General features: G+C 45.1%; 1 protein-coding gene across 1 annotated transcript in view; it reads right to left on the reverse strand.

Moving 5' to 3' along the window:
- The window catches only part of dhx40 (DEAH (Asp-Glu-Ala-His) box polypeptide 40), a 44,631-nt gene extending 20,562 nt beyond the window's left edge, over positions 1-24,069 (reverse strand). Inside the window, exons 1-8 of the mRNA XM_063031027.1 lie at positions 23,881-24,069; positions 19,832-19,977; positions 17,985-18,104; positions 14,797-15,030; positions 12,924-12,990; positions 11,311-11,442; positions 10,974-11,073; positions 7,205-7,291 (exon numbers count right to left, since the gene is read on the reverse strand). Coding sequence (XP_062887097.1) covers positions 7,205-7,291; positions 10,974-11,073; positions 11,311-11,442; positions 12,924-12,990; positions 14,797-15,030; positions 17,985-18,104; positions 19,832-19,977; positions 23,881-24,058 — 1,064 coding nt within the window. The 5' untranslated portion in view covers positions 24,059-24,069. The remainder of the gene's footprint in view (positions 1-7,204; positions 7,292-10,973; positions 11,074-11,310; positions 11,443-12,923; positions 12,991-14,796; positions 15,031-17,984; positions 18,105-19,831; positions 19,978-23,880) is intronic.
- Positions 24,070-24,315: the final 246 nt, after the last annotated feature.

Genomic DNA, 24,315 nt, shown 5'->3' on the forward strand with positions numbered 1-24,315 from the left:
TACCCCTGTGGGCATCCCTCTTAACAACAGGCATATCAGTTTGGATACTGTCGGGGTGGGGGGAGGGGTGGAATGAGCTAACAGAGGAAAGTCACAGTGCTCAGGTCTCTGGCACTGAGTCTGCCTCTGTGACTTAGAAGGGAAGGGGGAGAGAAGAGGTACACCGTGATGACAGGGGATTTGTTAGTTAGGGGAATGGACAAAGGTTCTGTGGGCAAGAACGAGATTCCCAGATGCTGCTTCTCGGGTGCCAGGGTCCAGGATCTCTCGGATCGAGTCTCGAACATTCTTAAGTGGGAGGGTGAACAGTTAGAAGTCATGGTCCATGCAGGTACCAATGACCACAGCAGGACAAGTGAAGAGGTTCTGCATAGGGAGTTAGGTGCTAAGTTAAAGGGCAGGACTCTAGGGTTGTGATCTCAGGACTACTACCCATGCCACGTGCTAGTGAGGCCAGAACTAGGAAGATGATATAGTTTAATATGAGGCTAAGAGGTTGGTGTAGGAGGAAGAACATAAGATTTTTGGATCATTGGTCTGTCTTCCAAGGAAGGTGGAACCTGTACAGAAAAGACAGTTTGCACCTGAACTGGAGGGGGACTAATATCCTAGTGGGAAGGTTTGTTAATGCTGAACCATAGGGTTTAAACTAGAGTTGCAGGGGGATGGGAACCACAGTGCCAGAACAGTTAGTATAGAGGTTGTGGAGCAGATGTAGGTAAGATCTCAGACAAAGTTAGGAATCAAAAGGTTGAGCATGGTGCAACAAAATCGAAAAGGGTGAATACAGGACTGAAGGTGTTTTATCTGAATGCACGCAGTACACGGAATAAAGTAGATGAACTTGCAGCACAGTTGCAGATTGGCAGGTATGATGTTGTAGTCATCACTGAATCATGGCTGAAAGATTATAGCTGGGAGCTTAATGTCCAAGGATACACATTATATCGAAAGGATAGGCAGGAAGGCTGAGGGGGTGGTGTTCCTCTATTGGTAAAAAAATAAAAACCAAATCATTAAAAAGAAGTGACATAGGGTCAGGAGGTAACGAATCATTATGGATAGAGCTAAGGAACTGCAAGGGTAAAAAGACGTTGATGGGAATTGTATACAGTCTCCGCAAACAAATTACAATGGGAAATAGAAACTGCATGCCAAAAGGGCAATGTTACAATAGTCATGGGGGTCTTCAATATGCAGGTAGATTGAGAAAATCAGGTTGGTGCTGGATTACAAGAGAGGGAATATCTGGAGTGCCTACGAGATGGCTTTTCAGAGCAGATTGTGATTGAGCTCACTCCAGGAGCAGCTATTCTGGATTGGGTGTTGTGCAATGAACCAGAATTGGTCAGAAAGTTTAAGGTTAAAAAAACCTTTAGGGACAAGTGATCATAATATGATTGAATTCACCCTGAAATTTGAGAAGGAGAAGCTAAAATCAGATGTATCAGTATTACAGTGGAATAAAAGAAATTCCAGTGGCGTGATAGCAGAGTTGGCCAGAATTGATTGGAAAAGAACACTTGGCAGGGATGATAGCAGAACAGCAATGGCTGGAATTTCTGGAAGCAATTCAGAAGGCAGCCCAAAGAGGAAGAAGTTTTCTAAAGGGAAGATAACACAGCCATGGCTAACAAGAGAGGTCAAAGACAACATAAAAGCCAAAGGAGGGGATATATAGAACAAAGGTTAATGGGAAGTTAGAGTATTGGGAAGCTTTTAAAAACCAACAGAAGGCAATTAAAAGAGTAATTAAGAAGGTAAAGATGGAATATAAAAGTAAGTTAGCCAATAATATTAAAGAGAATACCAAAAGTTTCTTCAGATACATCAAGTATAAAAGAGAAGCAAGAGTGGATATTGGACTGCAAAAAAATGATGCTGAAGACGTAGTAATGGGAGACAACGAAAAGGTGGACAAACTGAATAAGTATTTTGCATCTGTCTTCACTGCGTAAGACACTAGCAATATTGTGGAAATTCCAGTTGTCAAGAGGCATGAAGTGTGTGAAGTTATTATAACTAGAGAGAAGGTTCTTGGGAAACTGAAAGGTCTGAAGGTAGATAAGTCACTTGGCCCAGATGGAGTACAGCCCAGGGTACTGAAAGAAATGGCTGAAGAGATTGTGGAGGCATTAGTAATGATCTTTAAAGAATCACTCAATTCTGGAATGGTTCCAAAAGACTGGAATATTACAAATGTCACTCCACTCTTCAAGAAGCAAGAGAGGCAGAAGAGAGGAAACTATAGGCCAGTTAGTCTGACTTCAGTGGTTGGGAAGGTGTTGGAGTCGATTATTAAGGATGATGTTTCAAAGTACAGGCACATGATAAAATAGGCCGTAGTATCAGCGTGGTTTTCTCCAGGGAAATCTTGCCTGACAAATCTGCTAGATTTCTTTGAAAAAGTAACAAGCATGATAGACAAAGGAGAACAGATTGATGTTGTGTACTTGCACTTTCAGAAGGCCTTTGACAAGTTGCCACACATGAGGCTGCGTAATAAGCTACATGCCCATGGAATTATAGGAAATAATCTAGCATGGATAAAGCAGTGGATTACTTCCTACAAAGCCAAACCCAATAGCATGAATGGTAGTAATGCTTCATTACCAGTTGAACTCAAAGCCTCCTATGCCTGCTTTGAAAGGGAGAACACAACTACAGCTGTGAAGATCCCTGCTGCACCTGATGACCCTGTGATCTCTGTCTCAGAGGCCGATGTTAGGCTGTCTTTAAAGTGAAAAAACCCTTGCAAGGTGGTAAGGCTCTGAAAACCTGTGCCAACCAACTAGCGGGAGTATTCAATGACATTTTCAACCTCTCACTGCTACGGGCGGAAGTTTCCACTTGTTTCAAAAAGGCAACAACTGTACCAGTGCCTAAGAGAATAATGTGAGCTGTCTTAATGACTATCACCCAGTAGCACTCACGTTGACAGTGATGAAATGCTTTGAGAAGTTGGTCATGACTAGACTGAACCCCTGCCTCAGCAAGGACCTGGACCCATTGCAATTTACCTATCGCCACAATAGGTCAACAGCAGACGCAGTCTCAAAGGCTCTCCACATGGCTTTAGACCACCTGGACAACACAAACACCTACGTCAAGATGCTGCTCATCGACTACAGCTCAGCATTTAATACCATCATTCCCACAATCCTGATTGAGAAGTTGCAGAACCTGGGCCTCTGTACCTCCCTCTGCAATTGGATCCTTGACTTCCTAACCGGTAGACCACAATCTATGTAGATTGGTGGTCACATATCCTCCTCGCTGACGATCAACACTGGCACACCTCAGGGGCGTGTGCTTAGCCCACACTTTACTCTCTGTATACACATGACAGTGTGGCTAGGCATAGCTCAAAAACCATCCATAAATTTGCTGACGATACAACCATTGTTGGTAGAATCTCAGGTGGTGATGAGAGGGTGTGCAGGAGTGAGAGATGCCAACTAGTGGAGTGGTGCTGCAGCAACAACCTGGCTGTCAATGTCAGTAAGACGAAAGAGCTGATTGTGGACTTCAGGAAGGGTAAGATGAAGGAACACATACCAATCCTCATAGAGGGATCAGAAGTGGAGAGAGTGAGCAGCTTCAACTTCCTGGGTGTCAAGATCTCTGAGGATCTAACCTGGTCCCAACATATCGATGTAGTTATAAAGAAGACAAGACAGCAGCTATACTTCATTAGGAGTTTGAAGAGATTTGGTATATCAACAAGTATACTCAAAAACTTCTATAGTTGTACTGTGGAGAGCATTCTGACAGGCTGCATCACTGTCTGGTGTGGGGTTGGGGTGTGGGGAACTACTGCACAGGACTGAAAGAAGCTGCAGAGGATTGTAGATCTAGTCAGCCCCATCTTGGGTACTAGCCTACAAAGTACCCAGGACATCCTCAAGGAGCGATGTCTCAGAAAGGCACTGTCCATTATTAAGGACCTCCAGCAGCCAAGACATACCCTTTTTTCACTGTTACCATCCGGTAGGAGGTACAGAAGCCTGAAGGCACACACTCAGCAATTCAGGAACAGCTTCTTCCCCTCTGCCATCCGATTCCTAAATGGACATTGAACCCTTTGACACTACCTCACTTTTTTAAAATATACAGTATTTCTGTTTTTTGCATGTTATTTTAATCTATTCAATATAAACATACTGCAATTTATTTATTTATTTATTATTATTTTAATTTTTTTCTCTCTTCTATATTATCTATTGCATTGAACTGCTGCTGCTAAGTTAACAAATTTCACATCACATGCTGGTGATAATGAACCCGATTCTGATGATTGGCAGAAGGCAAAGAGTGGGAATACAGGCAGCCTTTTCTGACAGGCTGCTGGTGTCCAGCAGAGTTCCACGGGGGTCTATGTTGGGACCAAGTCTTTTTACATTATATTCAATGATTTAATTCATGGCTTTGTGGCCAAGTTTGCAGACAATATGAAGATAGGTGGAGGGGCAATTAGTTTTGAGGAAGGAAGAGAGGATACAGAAGGACTTAGACAGATTAGGAGAATGGGCAAAGAAATGGCTGATGGGATACAGTGTGAGGAAGTGTATTGTCATGCACTTCGGTAGAAGAAATTAAAGGGTTGACTATTCTCTAAATGGAGAGAAAATACAAAAAAAAAGAAATACAAAGGGATCTGGGAGTCCTTGTGCAGGATTCCCTAAATCCTAATTTCCAGGTTGAGTCTATGGTAAGGAAGGCAAATGAAACATTAGCATTCATTTCAAGAGGACTAGAATATAAAAGCAAGATGCAATGCTGAAATTTTATTAAGCACTGGTGAGGCCTCGCTTGGTGTATGGTGATCAGTTTTGAGCGCTTAATCTTAGAAAGGATGTGCTGAAACTGAAAAAGGTTGAAAGGAGATTCACAAAATGATTGCAGAATGAATGGCTTGTCACATGAAGAGCATCTGATGGCTCTAGTCTGTATTCAGAAGAATGAGGGGGACCTCACTGAAACCTATCGAATGATGAAAGGCCTTGAAACAGTGGATGAGGAGAGGATGTTTCCTATGGTGGGAGGGTTTAAGACCAGAGAACATAGCCTTGGAATAGAGGGGCTTCCTTTTAGAACAGAGATGAGGAGGAATTTCTTTAGCCAGAGGGTGGTGAATCTGTGGAATTCTTTGCCACAGGCAGCTGCGGAGGCCAAGTCTTTATGTATATTTAAGGCAGAGGTTGATAGATTTTTGAATGGTCAAGGTATGAAGGGATATGGGGAGAAGGCCAGAGATTGGGACTAAGAGGAAAATTGGATCAGCCATGATGAAATGGTAGAGCAGACTCGATGGGCCAAATGGCCTAATTCTGCTCCTATACCTTATGGTCTTATGGTTTTATGGCAAATTGTACTTATGTCCAGACACTGTTTTTAACTTTCATTTGGATTTTCTGTATGGAATCAGGTTTTGTTATCACTGACATCTGTCATGAAATTTGCGCTTTTGTGGCAGCATGTCAGTGCAAGGCATAAATGTTGCTATGTTACAAAAATAATACTGTAAAAGATGAATAATGAGGTAGCAGACACACACAGGGTTTGGTTCATTAAATTAATATGCAAAAGGTGTGTTTGCGAAGGAGGTTAATCATAGGGACCTGGAGCATGGAAACATGTTTTGGCCCTACTGGTTCATGCTGACTAAGATTTCCACTTGCCTGCTTTTGGCCCAGATCCTTATAAGCTTTTCCTATCCATATTTGGGTGGCAGGGTGGATATACATCTCTACCAAAGGAGGTGTAAGGCACTCCATCCATTGGCTAGCCTGCAGCTTGCCCTTGGGCAAGGTGTGGCACTTGCTTAGCCCCCCGCCAGGGTCACGTGAAGCCACGAGAGCAGGTGGTGGATGGGCGCATGAGCAGCCGGTACATATCACAAGTCCTGGTTACGAGACCACTGATGCCAGGCAGACAAGCTGTGAAGAGTATTGACAATGGCTGGGGTCACCCATCCTGTAAAGACACTGCCCAGAAGAAAGCAATGGCAAATGACTTCTGTCGAAAAATTTGTCAAGAACAATCATGATCATCGAAAGACCATGATCGCCTATATCATACAACACGGCACATAATGACAATGATGATGATATCCATGTAGCTGTACAAGTTCCTTTTAAATGTTGTTAATGTACCTGCCTCAACTACTTCCTCGGGCAGGCTCAATCCATAGATTGCCACTCTCTGGTAAAGAAGTTGCCTCTCAGGTTCTCATCAATTCCCTCCCTGTTACCTTAAACCAATATCCCCTAGTTCCTGATTCCCCAACCCTTGGAAAAAGACTGTGCACATTCACTCTATCTATGCCCCTCACGATTTTATACATCTCTTGCAGATCACCCTAGAAAAGCCTAAAAGCACGTAACAGCAGGCTCAAAGAGCAGCTTCTATTCCCCTGCTATCAGACTCTTCAACGGCCCTTTTGCAAGAAAAGATGGACTCTTAACCTCACGACCTACCTCGATATGATCTTTCACTTTATTGTTTATCTGCAATGAACATTTTCAGTAATTTTTACACCGTATTCTGCATTGTTAAAGATTTACCTTGTTCTAGATCAGGGGCTTCCAACCATTTTTATGCCATGGACCAATACCAGGGTCCATGGCCCCCAACCTATTCTAGATTAATGCAATGTGTAACAATTTGATCTCTGTAAACAGTATGCAAGACAAGCTTTTCACTGTATCTTGATACACTTGACAATCATAAATCAATATCAATAATAAACCAATAACTCTCACTCTCCTACTCTCCAATGAAGACAGTCCCAACCTGCTTGATAACTCCGGCCCTCCAGACTCAGCAATATCAGTGTAAGTCTCCTCTGTGCTCTTACCAACATAATGGCATCCTTCCTAGAACAGGGTGGCCAAAACTGAACAGAACATTCCAAATGCAACCTCACCAGCTTCTTGTACACTGCAACATGGCATCCTGACTTCTATCTTCAGTTCTCTGACTCCCAGCATGCCAAAAGCCTTCCTCATACACAGTCTACCTGCAACACCATCTTCAGCACCAATGAAGGTTCAGTTTGGAACTCAATAGGAATGTATTGATGGGATTTGTCACCCGAGACTTTATTCATAATGAAGAGAGATGCCAAATGGTAGGATTCACGGAATGCCGAGTCTGCAGCTGGTGGGTTTACTTAAAAACAGTAAGTTTTTTAAAAACTCACTTTGAAATGGGAACAACCTCCAGAGTGTCGAGTCCAACAAGGGGATTGTGATTCAACTGCTTCACGAAGCCACAATCTACAACATACCTGTGATGAAAGAGACAGAGGAAGAATTCGTTAACACCAGCAACCAGTCAAAAAGGACAATGGAGCGGCACCAGTCCAGGTTCAATTCCCGCCATTGCTTCTAAAGAGTTTGTACGTTCTCCCCGCGACTGCATGGGTTCCCTCTGGGTGCTCCAGTTTGCTCTCACAAAGGCTTACAGTTAGGGTTTGGGAGTTGTGGGCATGCTACGTTGGCGCTAGAAGCATGGTGACACTTCCCCAGCACAAACTTCGTTGCTGTGATTAGACGCAAATGATGCATTTTGCCGTATGTTTTGATGTATACCACATGTGATAAACAGAAACCCACTTCTGTCAAAAAATTCTGCATACTGCTAAGGATTAAATCCTCCTTCCCTGGTTCCTGCTCTGTTCTCAGCTGTACATTCTGAGTTGTAATTCTGGGGCATAACACCTAGAATATATCATCCATAGACAGAATGGAGGCACAAGAGACTCCAGATGCTGGAATAGAGGCCAAAAATAGAAAGCTGGTGGAACTCAGTGGATCAGGCAACATCTGTGGAGAGAAATGAACAGCTGACATTTTAGGTCGAGACCCTTCATCAGCAATCAAGATGGCAACCTGATGAAGGGTCTTGACCCAAAAAGTTAAAATTGCTTCTAACTCCTGGGTACCAACATCTCTGAAGATCTATCCTGGGCCCAACATATTGATGCAATTACAAAGAAGGCACAGCAACAGCTATATTTCATTATGAGCTTAAGGAGATTTGGTCTGTCACCAAAGACTCTTGCAAGTTTCTACAGAAAACATTCTGCCTGGTTGCATGACCGTATAGTGCCTCTAATGCACAGGAGTGGCAAAAGCTGCAGATGATTGCCTCCCCATCATCTTCAATAGGTGCACCTGAAGAATCCATCATGAAAGAACCTTACCATCCAGGACATACCATCTTTTTGTTACAGGAGCCTGAAGACACACATGTTTTAGGAACATCTTCTTCCCCTCTGCCATCAGATTTCTGAACAATCCATGAACCCATGAACACCACCACCTCCTCACTTTTTGCATCACATATTTTTTAATATTCCTTATTATAACTTACAGTATTTTTTATGTACTGCACTGCACTGCTGCAACGGAACAACAATAAACACTTGTCAATAAACCTGATTCTGACTTTCGTCCACCAATGCAGTCTGACCTGCTGAGCTCCTCTGGCTTCTGGCTCGATAGACAGAACTTGCCTCTCTAATGTACTTTGCACAACTCTGGGCTCCTCTGTGCTTCCAGCCAATGAAGCTTAGTCACTGTAGGAAAACAGGACTGTCAATTTGCCAACAAGCAGCATTCTTGAATGGGAATCAGATAATGACCAAATAATTACTTTTAGTGATGTCCAGTGAAGAATAACTGTGGGTCAGAATATCGGAGACATTCTTCAAGTTATGTTAAAATGACAAACTGGGACCTTGGTTAAATTCTTCAAGTTCAAGTTTAATTGTCATTCACCATAACCATGTAGACAACCAAACGAAGCAGTGATTCTCCAGGACCAACGTGCAAAACACAGTACATACAGTCACACACAGCACATATAGTTACGATCCAGCACGTACTATCACAAAATGATACTAAAACAAGTCACTGAGTGGCAGGGCTTGTAGATTGATGATATATGGCTTGCTGACCTGGAGACATGTTTCTCCAAGAACAAGTATGCAGCAGTTCCTCATCTCGCACTGGGTCAGCTGCAGACAAAGGCAATCTAGTTTGTCTTCCAGGGAAAACCACTGGTGAGCAGCCACCAATGGGAGAGCCGGCCTGCAGGAGCCACCCCAAACCCAGCAAGGATTCCAGCGCAACTGCCTTGCCTCTGTTCTCTCCAACACTCCTCCTCTGCTTTATGGTCATGGGATGAAGGCCTTGTCCATACAACAATACAGATAATGGCAGGATACTTGGTAGTGTGGAGGAGCAGAGGGATCGGGGGGGTACATGTCCACAGATCACTGAAAGTTGCCTCACAGGTGGGTAGGGTAGTTAAGAAAGCTTATGGGGTGTTAGCTTTCATAAGTCGAGGGACAGAGTTTAAAGGTCGCAATGTAATGATGCAGCTCTATAAAACTCTGGTTAGGCCACACTTGGAGTACTGTGTCCAGTTCTGGTCGCCTCACTATAAGAAGGATGTGGAAGCATTGGAAAGGGTACAGAGGAGATTTACCAGGATGCTGCCTGGTTTAGAGAGTATGCATTATGATCAGAGATTAAGGGAGCTAGGGCTTTACTCTTTGGAGAGAAGGAGGATGAGAGGAGACATGATTGAGGAGACATGAGAGGAGACAAGATAATAAGAGGAATAGATAGAGTGGATAGCCAGCGCCTCTTCCCCAGGGCACCACTGCTCAATACAAGGGGACATGGCTTTAAGGTAAGGGTTGGGAAGTTCAAGGTGGATATTAGAGGAAGGTTTTTTACTCAGAGAGTGGTTGGTGCGTGGAATGCACTGCCTGAGTCAGTGGTGGAGGCAGATACACTAGTGAAGTTTAAGAGACTACTAGGCAGGTATATGGAGGAATTTAAGGTGGGGGCTTATATGGGAGGCAGGGTTTGAGGGTCGGCACAACATTGTGGGCCGAAGGGCCTGTACTGTGCTGTACTGTTCTATGTTCTATGTAATCCGGGGCCATGCAGCTCCTCTACAGTCAGTCCCGCCAATGAATTAATGAACCAAACTTACAGTATTTTGTATTATCAATGTTCAGCAAGGTCTTGGGATCACAAGTAAAACCACTTGTTGGACCTGGAGAGGGTGTTGCAATTAAGTGCACACCCTCTATCGTAACAGAGGTCCCTAACTAACTAACACACAATCTGGTAGTTCTCTCTGTTGCACTGATGTGTCAGCATGGACTGTGTGCAAAATAACTCTGCCTTTCTGTTGGCAGCGCTCCCCTGCCACTGACAGACAAGTCAAACACCCTGCACTGTAACTTGGCAGACTTATGATCAGAGTTCTGATAAAGCAGTCATCTACTTTCTGAAATTTTTCAGTAAGAAAGCAGCTACTTTGCACAGGAAGGTGGCTCTGAGAGAGAGGAAGTTGCCCAGAGGCTCCCTTATCATTTGGGAAATTTGTTTATAGGGAAATTTGTTTATATGGAAATATGCAGACAACAGGACCAGTCAGGGCACTGATTTCACTACTGTGACCAAATATGTATGAATGCTTGGTATAGATGCACGCTGTTTTCCCAATGTCACTTACTCAGAAAAATTAGCAGATGGTGGCTGGGAACTATACGATATTTTTGGGAGAGAGCTAGGATTAAAATTATAACTAAGATTAGCTTTATTTCTCACATGTACATTGAAACATACAATGAAACACACCACTTGCGTCAACACCAACAGGGGCAGTCCACAAGTGTGGGCAAGTTTCCAGCACCAACATAGCACGCCCCACCATTTACTAACCACCCATACGTCTTTGAAATGTGGGAGGACACCAGAGCACCCGGAGGAAACCTGTGCGGTGATTTGGAGAGCGAACAAACTCCTAAAAGACAGCAGCATGAATTAAGCCCCGATGTTACAGCTAGTGCTGTAAAGCAATCTGCGAACTGCTATGGCACTTGCAGTGAAGATAACAGAGCATGATTAGGGTCCAGCCGTAGCCCTTAGTTTGCACTTTCTTACCGTATTCCGTCGATAGTCAAAGAAGTGGCTGCTATATTTGTAGCAACAATGCATTTCCTGATGCGAGGTGCTGCAGGAAGGAAAACCTTTTTTTGTTGATCTGAAGGAAAAAATAAACACTATAAGGAATGAGAAAAGGGCATGTTAATTAAAAGGGCACTTTTGCATTTGGAAACAGTTCAGTTAGCTTAACTACTGACTTGTGACGGGAACGGGAAATATACTTTTCTCCAGAATTATCCAGCAAAGGTTCAGTAGCCAATGAAAGTGTTGTTTTCAGAGTAAATCCGTCCCAGCTGAACGGATGTGAGGTGTGTATTTTTGCAGTTGGTTATACCTGTTGACATACAGCCATAGAGGGGCAGGATGAGCAGCCCCTCCACTGATCCATCTCTCACATCATATTGGTAATCAATCGATTCTCCTTTCTGGAAAAGCAAGTCACATGCCCGTTCAATCTCAGACTGTCCTGTACAAATAAAACATACGTCAGACTAATTCAATCCAGCACTCATTCAATCGTCAAGGCTTACAGCGCCAGGAAGCTGTGGCAGTCATGTGTGATCTTGCAACCTGCACTTTCTATTACCCTGCGTGCTCGTCTTCCTCCAACAACCACCCAACTCACAGATGGAATCCCTTGCATGTAGTTATTACCCCTCAATGATAAGGCTTTTGAACCAGAGGGGATAGATTCACTCACTCCACACTGAACTGATTGCATAATCTCTGGAGGACTCTACAACTCATGTTCTCAATATTTATTGTTTTTTTTTGTATTTGCACAGTTTGTTGTCTTTTGTACACTGGTTGTTTGTTCGTCTTTGTCGTGTGCGTTCTTTCATTGTGCTATTGTGAATGCCTGCAAGAAAATGAATCTCAGGGTAGTATATGTTGATATATATGAACTTTGATAATAAATTTACTTTGAACTTTGAATTAGCCTCTATAATGTTTTCACCTTGAAGAGGAGATTCCCTATACTTTGTCTCTTTAGATCATTTCAAAATGGTTTTAAATTTCTGGCCTCTGGGCAACACGGTAGAATACCGGTTAGCACAGTGCTTTACAGCGCCAGAGATCACCAACTGGGGTTCAATTCCCACCACTGTCTGTATGGAGTTTATAGGAACTTGCCACAACTTGGCAGGTTAATATCTACAAATTAGTGATTCACTTTGGAAGGTTGAACTTGAAGGCAGAGTACAGGGTTAATGGCAGGATTCTCAGCAGAGGGATCTTGGGGTCCACGCCCATAGATCCCCCAAAGTTGCCACACAAGTTGATAGAGTGGTTAAGAAGGCTAACAGTGTGTTGGCCTTCAATAGTCAAGGATTGAGTTCATGAGCCGCGAGTTAACGTTGCAGTCCTATAAATCCTGGTTAGAGCAAACTTGAAGTATTGTGTTCGGTTCTAAAACCTTTAGAGAGGGTGCAGATGAGATTTATCAGGATGGACTGGATCAGAGAGCATGCCTTATGAGGATAGGCTGAGTAAGCTAGGAGTGAAAGAAGAAAACAGGTGACTAGTTAGAAGTATACAAGATAATAAGCAGCATAGATCAAGTGGACAGCCAGAGACTTTTTCCCAGGGCGGAAATGGCTAATGCAAGGGAGCATCACTTTAAGGTGATTAGGAGGATGTCAGAGGTAGGATTTTTTCACACAAGGTGGTAGGTGCGTGGAACACACAGTCAGGAATGGTGGTAGAGGCAGCTGAATTAGGGATATTTAAGAGACTCTTCGATAGGCACCTGAATGAAAGAAAAATGAAGTGCTATGTGGGAGGGAAGGATTAGATTGATCTTAGAGTGAGTTAAAGGTTGGCACAACATCATGGGCTGAAGAGCCAATGTTGTATGAACAGAAAATAGCACAAAATCTAGCAACTAATCTCCCTGTCCCCCTCGCCTACAATGTGTAGAAAGTATCCGTACCACCTGCCTATTACCTGTCAAAAACACCAGGATGTCTCCTTCTGACTCATTCATGTGTATATCCAAAGTGACACTTACAACCTAGAAAAGCAGAAACAAGATGATATTACAAGTAAACCAGTGTGGTTTAAAAACAGCAATTACAAGGTGCCTTCTAGATCTTTGCAGACAATTACCTCAGTCAGCAGGCAGCTATTTAATGCACCAAGGTCAAAGAATAAGACAAACCACTCACAGACATAAAGAGCCATTTTCTCAAAGGATAAAAGTTGATGATTTTAAAAAGGACATGCAGTTTCCACAGAGGAACACAAGCAAATATGTTATATCTAACCCGAAGGAGACATTAGGAAAGGTAACAGAAAGTCTGGCCAAGGGTAAGTATAATCTTACCAGAAGAGAGGTTAGGGGGTTTAGGAAAACAATCCAAGTGATTTTCCATAAACTGCAGACAACCGAGACGCAGCATAGAGAATGGAGAATGCACAGAGGGCAGCATGGTAGTGCAGTGATCAAGAATTGGGGTTCAATTCCCACCACTGTCTGTAAGGAGTTTGTAACTTCTTCCCATGATCGCATGTGTTTCCTCCAGACACTCCAATTTTCTCCCATTGTCCAAAGAACTATGGGTTAGGGTTAGGGTCAGTAAGTTGCGGGCATGCTTTGTTGATGCCAGAGGTATGGTGACACCCAAGGGCTGCCCCCAACACATTATTGTGAGGAATTTTTTATGCTTGACCAAACGGCTTAAATGGGATGACAGAACTGATGGATTTGTGACCAGATTTGCAGACCATATAAAGATAGCTGAAGAGATAGGTAGTGTTGAGGAAGCAAGCTGTCTGCAGAAGGACTTGGACAGATTAGGAGGACGGGCAAAGATTGGCAGATGGAATAAAGTGTATGGAAGTATATGGTTATGCACTTTGTTAGAAGGAATAAAGGCATTGCTACTTCGTAAACAGGGTGCATATTCAGAAATCGGAGCTATGAAGGGACTTGGGAGTCCTAGTGCAGGATTCCCTAAAGGATAATTTAGGGAATTAACTTGCAGGTTGAGTCAGAAGTAAGGAAGGCAAATATTCTTCTCAAAATATTCTTTTTAGCATTCTTTTCAAAACAACTAGAATATAAGGATGTAATGCTGAGGCTTTATAAGGCATTGATCAGAGCGCATTTAGAGTACTGTGAATCCCTTATTTAAGAAAGGATGTGCTGGCATTGGAGAGGATCCAGATGAGGTTTATGAGATTGATCCTGGGAATCAAAGGATTAACAAATGAGAAGCTTTTGATGGCTCTGGCCCTGTACTCAGTGGAGTTTAGAAAAATGACGGGAGGTCTGATCGAAACCCATTGAATATTTAAAGGTCAAGATATAGAGTGGATGTGGAAAGGATGCTTCCATTAGTCGGAGAGTCTAGGACCAGAGGGCACAACCTTAGAATACAAGGACATCCCTTTAGAAGAGAGATAAAGAGGAATTTCTTTATCCAGAGGGTGGTGAATCTGTGGAATTCATTGCCACAGCTGGCTGTGGAGGCCAAGTCATTCGGGATAGTTAAAGTGACAGGTTCTTCATTGGTAAGACTGACAAAGGTTACAAGGAGAAGCTTGGAGAATGGAGTTGAGAGGGTTAATAAATCGGCCATGATTGAATGGTGCAGCAGACTCGATGGGCTAAACGGCCTAATTCTGCTCCTATGCCTGATGATTTCGCCTCTAAGAATGTACCTTCCTTTTGTTTCTGCACTGGATTACTAGACTGGGCCATCTCTCTGACACAGGAGTGCTGGCTGCTTACACAACAGCAGAGGTCAATTTGGGACCCTGCAGTTCAACAAGGCTGTGCCTGCATGGACACACCCTGGAGAGTGATAACAATTACCTCTTTAACAAGTCCCGTGCCATGCTTATCCTTCGGTCCAATCAGGTTGCAGAATAGTTCCTTGACAGGATAAGCCCTGCCTGACACATGGTACACAGGACAACCATGCAGGAATTCTGACAGCTTCTCTGTCTCCAGTGTGGCTGACATCACAACGACCTTCAGGGGAGCCTTGCGTACGGGTGGCGATGTGCCCTGGGCCGACAGGGACTTCAGCAGGCCAAACAGAATGTCCTGTGGGAAGAAAGGGCTACATTAGTGGGAGAAGCCCAGCAAACCCTGGCAATGTCCACACACCATAAAGATTTTAAAGATTAGCTTTACTTGTCACAGGTACATTGAACTGTTGCTATCAGGTGTGGGGACGCATGCCCGACGAGGGTCACCAGTTGGAAAAAGAACAGATGGTAAGACACAACAGTACGTTAGTGCAAGGGGTTTTATTTAGAGTCAGGTGGGGAAAAAAAAGAGCAAAAGCTGCCCAAAAGTTGTGAAGAGAAAAGGTATTTACAAATAGACAAATGAAAGCAAACGTATTAAAATTTACAAATTTACAGAGGCTTTCTCCACAACACACTTTATCATTAACTTTCCAATATAACTATTCACCAACTATCAAACCCAACCTCCACAGCCCTCAGCAAAGACAAACTGAGAATTCAAACCTGCCTGCGTTGGGTGGAGTGCGACTGCTCCCACTAACACAGGCATTATTTTAGGACGCCCCAAACTGTCCCTCAGGTCTTTTGAAGACGCTCTGCTGCCTACAAAGCAATGTAACGATGTGAGTGAAAATAAATGAAACTGCTTGGAACACCAGTGTCTGGAATCCTTATTTTTATGAGCTATAAACCCGTAGAGCACATTAACTGCAGGGATTGTTTTGATTAGCCAAGCTAGCAATTGTTTTACTGTTGGCACGTGTGTAAACGGTGAACTGCAGAACAGGAGGAGAAAGTACGTGAACTACTGGGGAAACTAGACCAGGGACAGGACGAGTGACTAAATGGGCAAAGGGGCAAGGTTAGCGGGAGAGTTAGCATGGCCAAACTGTTCTGACACAGAAACACAGTGAAATGCACCGTTTGCGTCAAATCAAGTCAGCGAGGATTGTGCTGGGAAGCCCACAAAGTGTTGCCACGTTTCCAGCGCCAACATAGCATGCCTACCACTTACTAATCCGACCATATGCCTCTGGAATGTGGGAGGAAATTGGAACATCCGGAGGAAATCTACACAGTCATGGGGAGAACATATAATCCCCTTAAAAATAGAATTGGGAATCAAACACTGATCTTACAGCTGGCACTGTAAAGCACTACACTAACTACTACATTACCACGCAACCCCAGAGCAAGTGGCCATCAGTGTCCGCGATCCAAAATGCTGCAGCTGATGACTCATGACAGTTCCCCCACTCATGAAAGGCACCCCTCCTAACTTTCATTCCCACCGCTTTCGGTAAAGGGTACCCGTAAAAGAAGCAAAAATCCTACACCAGGGGTAAGAAAGGAAGATTCACAGACATAGCATTTTACAGCGTCAGCAATTGGAAAATCGGGGTTTAATTCCTGCTGCTGTCTGTAAGGAATTTGTACGTTCTCCCTGTGTCTGCATGGTTTCCTCTGGGTTCTCCGGTTTCATCCCACAGTCTAAAGACATACAGGTTAGTAGGTTAATTGGTGTAATTGGATGGTGCGGGCTCGCTGGGCTGGAAGGGCCTGTTACTCAGCTGGATCCTTAAAGAAAATAAGGGAATCCATCGACAGGAATTGGGCGTGACTGAATCTGGATGAGACTGGATATCTCCCTCAAACAGCCCACTGCCTCCTGAGACCTGGGCTCATTCAAGAGAACTGGTTTTAAAGTGACTGACCCTAGGAATATGGGCATCAGTGGCAAGTTAGGCGCACTCACTGCCCGCACCTGTAGCTCATGGAAGAGACAGTGAGTCCTCATGAACTTTTGCACTTTAGTCCCAGTCTGCTGATCAATTTCTGCTGTGGAATAGTGTGCGAATTGGAAAGGAGACTGGAGATAGTGGTGTGACCACGCCTCTGTGTTTCTCATTCCTGGTGCTGTTTGTCCCTGGGCCCAGCATGTAAAAGTCATGACAAAGATAGTACGGCAGTGCCTCTACTCCCTTAGAAGTTCGCAAAGATTTGGCATGACATCTAAAACTCTGATCAACGTCTATAGTGGAGATTATATTGACTGGGTACATCACAGCCTGGTAGGGAATCCCCAATGCCCTTGAATGGAAAATCCTACAAAAAGTAGTGGATATGGCCCAGTTCGTCACTGGGAAAGCTCTCCCCAGCACTGAACACATCTACAGGGAGTACTGTCGCAAGAAAGCAACGTCCATCATCAAGGAGCCCTGACCATCCAGGCCATGCTCTCTTCTTGCTGCTGTCATCAAAGAGGAGGTACAGGAGCCTCAGGACTCACACCACCAGGTTCAGGAACAGTTATTACCCCTCAACCATCAGGCTCTTGAACCAGAGGGGATAACTTCACTTGCCCCATTACTGAAATGTTCCCACAACCTAAGGACTCACTTTCAAGTACTATTCATCTCATGTTCTTTGTAATTATTGTTTATTTATTTATTTACAATTATTATTATTTGTGTATTTGTTGTCTTTTACACACTGGTTGAATGGCCAGGTTGCTGTGGTCTTCCATTGATTCTATTATGGTTATTGGATTTACTGTGTATGCTCACAAGAAAACAAATCTAAGGTTTATACTGTATATGGTGACCTATATGTACTTTGATAATAAATTTACTTTGAATTTGGAAATTAAGTAAAGGATGGGACCAATACTGATAGGATTTCAGATTCTGATTCCGATTTCTTTATCACACGTACATAAGACATACAGCACAGTGAAATGTGGCGCTTGTGTTAATAACCGCACACCAAAGGACGTGCTGGGGGCAGCCTGCAAATGTCGCCACACATTTGAGCTAACGTAGCACGCCCAGTATGTTGAGCTGAACATAAACAGCAACAGCAGCAAACAAGCCACTCTCCCACCCCCACTCACACACACAGACAGGACTCCAACCCCAGGAAAGGCTGCCTCCAGGCCTCCTGTCTTTGGCCAGACAGCAAGTTAACTAGAGAAATGGCATTAACCAAACAGACCTACTTCATAAGAATGTTGAAGTGTTACTTAACAGTGCTGAGGCTCCTCTCGTGGGCTTCATCCAGAATGACCACGCTGTATTTGTTCAGACCAGGGTCCTGCAGAATCTCCCGTAGCAGGCAGCCGTCAGTCATGTACTTGATCACAGTGTCCTGAGTCAAAAGGAACAGCTGTTATGTCAGCAACACACACAAAATGCTGGAGGAACTCAGCAAGTCAGGCAGCATCTATAGAGGGGAATGAGCGGTCGACATTTCCGGCTGAGCCGCCTTATCGGGACTGGAAAGGAAGGGGGAAGATGCCAGAGTAAAAAGGAAGGGGGAGGGGGAGGAGTACAAGATAGAAGTGATAGGTGAAGCCAGGTGAGGAGGGAAGGTCTTCCTTCAGTTAGTCCTGACGAAGGGTCTCAGCCTGAAACGTCGACTGCGCCTCTTCCTATAGATGCTGCTTGGCCTGCTGCGTTCACCAGCAACTTTGATGTATGTTGCTTGAGGGGGGAAGGTGATGAAGAAAGAAGCAGGGAGGGGGGCTGGTGAAAAAGGTATAGGGCTGAAGAAGAACGAATCTGATAGGAGAGGATAGTCATAGTCATACTTTATTAATCCCGGGGGAAATTGGTTTTTGTTACAGTTGCTCCATAAATAATAACTAGTAATAGAACCATAAATAGTTAAATAGTAATATGTAAATTATGCCAGGAAATAAGTCCAGGACCAGCCTATTGGCTCAGGGTGTCTGACCCTCTAAGGGAGGAGTTGTAAAGTTTGATGGCCACGGGCAGGAATGACTTCCTATGACACTCTGTGTTGCATCTCGGTGGAATGAGTCTCTGGCTGAATGTACTCCTGTGCCCAACCAGTCCATTATGTAGTGGATGGGAGACATTGACCAAGATGGCATGCAACTTAGACAGCATCCTCTTTTCAGACACCACCGTCAGAGAGTCCAGTTCCATCCCCACAACATCACTGGCCTTACAAATGAATGGATAGCAGAGCACAGAAGAGAGGAAAGGAAGAGCAGCACCCGAGGGAGGTAATGGGCAGGCAAGGAAAGGGGTGAGAAAGAAATGCGAATGGAGAATAGAAAATGAGGGAAGGGGATGGGGAGAGAAATAAACAGATGTTTGATAGTTCTCTCATGCCATCAGGTTGGAGGCTGCCCAGATGGAATGAGGTGCGGCTCCTTCAACCTGAGAGGGGCCTCATCATGGCGGTAGAGGCTACGATGGACCGAAATGTCGTAACAGAAATGGGTCTGATTTCAGTCCTGATGGGGGGGGGGGGTCTTGGCCATAAACAGCGACTGCTCATTCCCCTCCACAGATGCTGCCTACCTCCAGCACAGAGGGAGTCCATTCAGCCCATCCGATGCATGTTCTACAAAGCCTCCCCCGACCTTTTCTCTTTTCTTCATAGACTTCTATTGGGACTGAAGACATAAGAACTGGCGGGGGGGGGGTGATGAAAAACATTTTGCCCTTGGACTTGGGCACGAATGCGTTGGGGATCTGCAGGAACTGAAAATCACTATTGTAGACTAATGAGGGAGATAGAAGAACAAATCTGTCTTGAAGTTTCTGACCTTTACGTTATATTTGAATGCTGAAGGTAAATGACACGTACAAAGCCAGGCGACAAATGCAGACAGAATGATACACACAAATAGTCAAAGAGTCACAGGGAGACAGACTCACATGTCAAGACAGGGACTGAGACAAAGCAAGCACTATAAATAATCAATCAGCTTTCACAAGCACTGCACACAACCTTCCACTCCGATCCAATTTCAACCGCGCTGGACTGACTACCTATCACTTTCAGTGCAGGTGGGTTTCAAATCGAACCAAAGGCACCCTGACCCTTGGGTGACTCCTCACCTCACAGGTGCAGTCATCGAAGCGCACCTGGTAGCCCACCGTCCTGCCCAGGTCGCCGCCCATCTCCTCGGCCACTCGCAGGGCCACCGAAATGGCGGCAACTCGTCGGGGCTGCGTCACCCCGATCACCCCATGCTGTCCTAGTCCTGGAAGGGAAGCGGGGAAACGTAAGGTAGAAAGGACAAGGCCATCCTTCCCCAGAAAACACAAAACCCCTTCGTTGGACGCCCCTCACTTTCATTTATTGAGACACAGCATGGAATAAGCCCTCCTGGCCCTTGGAGCCATGCGACCCAGCAATTCCCGATTTAACTCTCGCCTAATCGCAGGACAATTTACAATGAGCCATTAACCCACCAGCCGGTACGTCTCTGGACTGTGGAAGGAAACCGGAGCACCCGGAGGTAGACCCATGTGGTCATGGGGAAGACATACGAATACATTCTACAGACCGCGGCAGGAATTGAACCCCAGTCGCTGGTACTGTAAAGCGTTGCACTAGCCTTTACGTTACCGGCTGTGGTCACCTGTAGACAGACAGGACTACAGAGACCATTGCAGGTGAAAACCAGCCGTTCTCAGTCAACGGTATCATCTGGGGCTCAGGGTGGTTACACTCTCTCGCCGACATCGTTAGGGTTGTGAATACACGACGTACTCCAGAGCAAACAATACAGGCCAACATTCCTACTACAACACCAAGGAAGTCCTCCTCAGCCCAAGCAGCAATCTTTCCAATGTGACGTTAAACCAAGGGTCCGTTTCACAGTGTGTCACTGCTTCTGGAAGGCAACACCTATCATCAAAGATCCCCACCATCTGCTCTATGCCATCTTTTAACAATCACCATCACACAGGAGGGACAGAGGCTGCAGGGTAGCACAGTGGTTGGCGTAATGCTACTACAGTGCCAACAACCCGGGTTCAATTTCGCCGCTATTTATAAGGAGTTTGTATGTTGTTGCCTGACCACAGGGGTTTTGTCCGGACGCCTGTTTCTTCCTACCCCATGGAGGTGTACGGGTGAGTAATTTAATTGGTCACACGAGTGTGATTGAGCAGCGCAGGTTCGTTGGGCTGGAACAGCCTGTTACGTTGCTGTATCCTTAAATAAATAAATAAAAGGACCGAAAGAAACTGCAGAAGGTTGTAAATTTAGTCGGCACCATCTTGGGTACTAGCCTACAACGTACCCAGGACATCTTCAACGAGCAGTGTCTCAGAAAAGCAGCGTCCATTATTAAGGACCTCCAGCACCCAGGGCATGCCCTTTTCTCACTGTTACCATCAGGGAGGAGGTACAGAAGCCTGAAGGCACACACTCAGCGATTCAGGAACAGCTTCTTCCCTTCTGCCATCTGATTCCTAAATGGACATTGAACCCTTCGACACTATCTCACTTTAAAAAAAATATTTCTGTTTTTGCACAATTTTTAATCTATTCAATCTACATATACTGCAATTGATTTACTTACTATAATTATTATGTTGTTTTTTTTTCTTCTGTATTATGTATTGCATTGAACTTCCGCTGCTAAGTTAACAAATTTAACATCACATGCCAGTGATAACGAACCTGATTCAGGTTCTGTGCCTGCGATGCTGCTGCAGGCAAGGTTTTAACTGACCTGTGCATATGACAGTATACTTTCCGACTTTACCACTACTCAGTAGCATACAATTACAATCAGTAGATCCTTCAGCCCTTCAAGGCTGCTCTGCCATTCAATAAGATACTGGCTGATCTCCAGTCTCAATACCATATTCCCAGATTCCTCATAAACCTTACCACCTTTCATCTATCCATCTCCTTCTTAAAGATATTCAGCAAGTTGGGGCGGAACAGTAGAGTAGTGGTTAGTGCATCGCTGTACAGCGCCAGCTGTAAGACTGCGGTTTGATTCCTGTTGGTGTCTGTGAGGAGTTTGTACACTCTCCCCGTGACCACATGGGTTTCCTCCAGGTGCTCCTGCTTCCTCCCATGTACCAAATATATACAGTTAGGGTTAGTGAGGAAGCTATGATGGTGCTGGAAGCACGGTGGCACTTGCGGACTGCCCAGCACAAACCTCATTCATTCGGTTTGAAGCAAACCACGCATTTCACCGAATGTTTCATTGTACGTGTGACAAATAAAGTTAATCTTTTGCACTCAGGTGAGGAAATTTTCAGGGCCTGGAGACTCATCAGATTCCAGTCCCCCAGAAGCCCTCAGCTCAATGGGGCAACAGCTAGCACGACTCCCTTACGGTTCCAGCTGGATCTGGTCTTCCTGTGACTTGACTATGTGGAGTTTGCACACTGTCCCGGGCGCGCTGGTTTCCTCCAACACGGGAGCCTGCTGGTCAGCACGACGCTATTACAGTTTGGGGTGTCGGAGTCCAATTCCAGCATCCTCCGTAAGACAGTTTGTACATTCCTCCCATATGCACAGGGGTTTTCTCCCACAGTCCAAAGATACACCAGTTAGTAGTCATTGTAGATTGTCCTGTGATTAGGCTGGGGGTTAAATTGATGGGTTGCTGGGCGGGATGGCTCAGATGGCCAGAAGGGCCTGTTCCACAGTGTATCTCTTCATAAATAAATATTCCAAAGATGGGCTATCTTGTAGATTAATAAGCTACTGTTCGTTTTCCTAATATAATGAGCGATGGGAGAATCCAGAGGTTTGATACAGAATGTGTTAAGGAAACTAAGAGGGAGAGTGTGTATGCTCTGAGAGTTGTCAGAGTCGATGGGCCAAATTATTTCCTTCCATGTGATTGGAAAATTGAGAACAGCTACTGCAGCACTTTGATTTAAAGTGACACTAATATCCTTGAACTGGGTGGCGGGGTGGAGATACATCTCCACCAAAGGAGGTGAAAGGCTTCCCTCTGCCAGCCTGCAGGTCACCCCCGGGGCAAGTTGCAGCACCTCAGTCCCCCAATCGGTCTCACATGAAACCATGGGACCAGGAGGTGGATGGTACCCTGGCTGTGCGACCACTGATGCCAGAGACAATCTCTGAAGAGTACAGATCATGGCAGGGGTCACCCATCCTGTAAAGTCACTGCCCAGAAGGCAGCAATGGCAAACCACTTCTGTAGAAGACTTGCCAAGAACAATCATGGTCATGAGACCATGATCACCCACACCATACAACACGGCGCATAAGAATGATGATCTTTCATTTTTGTTCCATTCAACTGAGACCTTTCACATTTCCAGGAAAGCCAAAGGATTTGGTTAATCACTTGCAACACACATAAAATGCTGGAGGAACTCAGCAGGCCAGGCAGCATCTACAGGAAAAAAGTGCAGTCGACTGTAACGTCAGCCCAAAACCTTGACTGTACTTTTTTTTCCCCATAGATGCTGCCTGACCTACTGAGTTCCTCCAGCATTTTGTGTGTGTGGATTTCCAGCATCTGCAAATTTTCTCTTGTTTGTGGTTAATTTCTTTTCCATTTCTTTATTCCCCCTATTATAAATTCTCTGTTTGTGACTGTAAGGATCTACAACTGTCTTATTTTAAATGTGAGCATTTACAATCTGCTTTTAAGATCCCCGCAAGTTTACTCTCACGGTGTATTTTCACTCTCTTGCTCAACCTCTTGGTCTATGGTTGCTGAATTCCAATCTGCTCGCAATCCTTGGGCTTGCTTCTTAAAACGAGTCTGCTTTGGATCTAAACTATCCTTTTGCGAGCTGTGTTCGGATCATTTATCCTTGTGTGTTTTGGGGTGCCTGAGAGGAATGGATAACTACTGCATTTTCTTGCCCCCTTTCTTCAGTGTTTGGCATCGCCAATTCACCATCCTTTGAAGGAAGCTGCACAATCTGTGTAGCAAAGCCACCCTTTATAGCTCTCCAACGTTTACATGTAGGGTCCCAGACTGGACAGTGAAAGATCATCCCTTCTGGTCATCACCGGACACATAATTGTGGAATCTCGTTGTCCTGCTAGGGACTCTCCCGACTTGTAGTCAGCGGTTCGAGCAGCACCTGCGGAGGCAGCGGGACCTGTCCCGGGGTAACCATGGAGGGCCCTGCGGCTCCGGCCTCACCTGCCCGGTGCAGATACTGCGGGAACTGCGTGGTTTTCCCACTGCCCGTCTCTCCGGTCACTATGAGGAACGGATGCTCCCGAACCGCTTGGACCAGCTGCTCCCTGTGCCTCTGGATGGGCAGCGGCCCGGACCGAGGCCCGCCCCAGTCGTCTCGTCCCCTGCTCTCCCGATACATCCACACCCCAAGGCCCGGGCCTCCACACGCCGAGCCCCCTGACGTCATCACGCCATTTACCCTGGGGAGGGACTCCGCGCTGCGGCTGGGTCTGGTTCCGCGCAGCTGCTCCCCCTCCTGTCTAATGCCGGAACAGCATCCCTGCAACTTACAATATTTATTTGTTACTGTCGTATGTATTAGTAATGCACAGTGAAAACTTTTGACGTCAGAGAGATTGCAGATTCCGGAAGCCTGATCAACACGCACATAAACTC

Source organism: Mobula hypostoma, chromosome 23 (assembly GCF_963921235.1).
Source record: "Mobula hypostoma chromosome 23, sMobHyp1.1, whole genome shotgun sequence".
Classification (NCBI taxonomy): Eukaryota; Metazoa; Chordata; class Chondrichthyes; order Myliobatiformes; family Myliobatidae; genus Mobula; species Mobula hypostoma.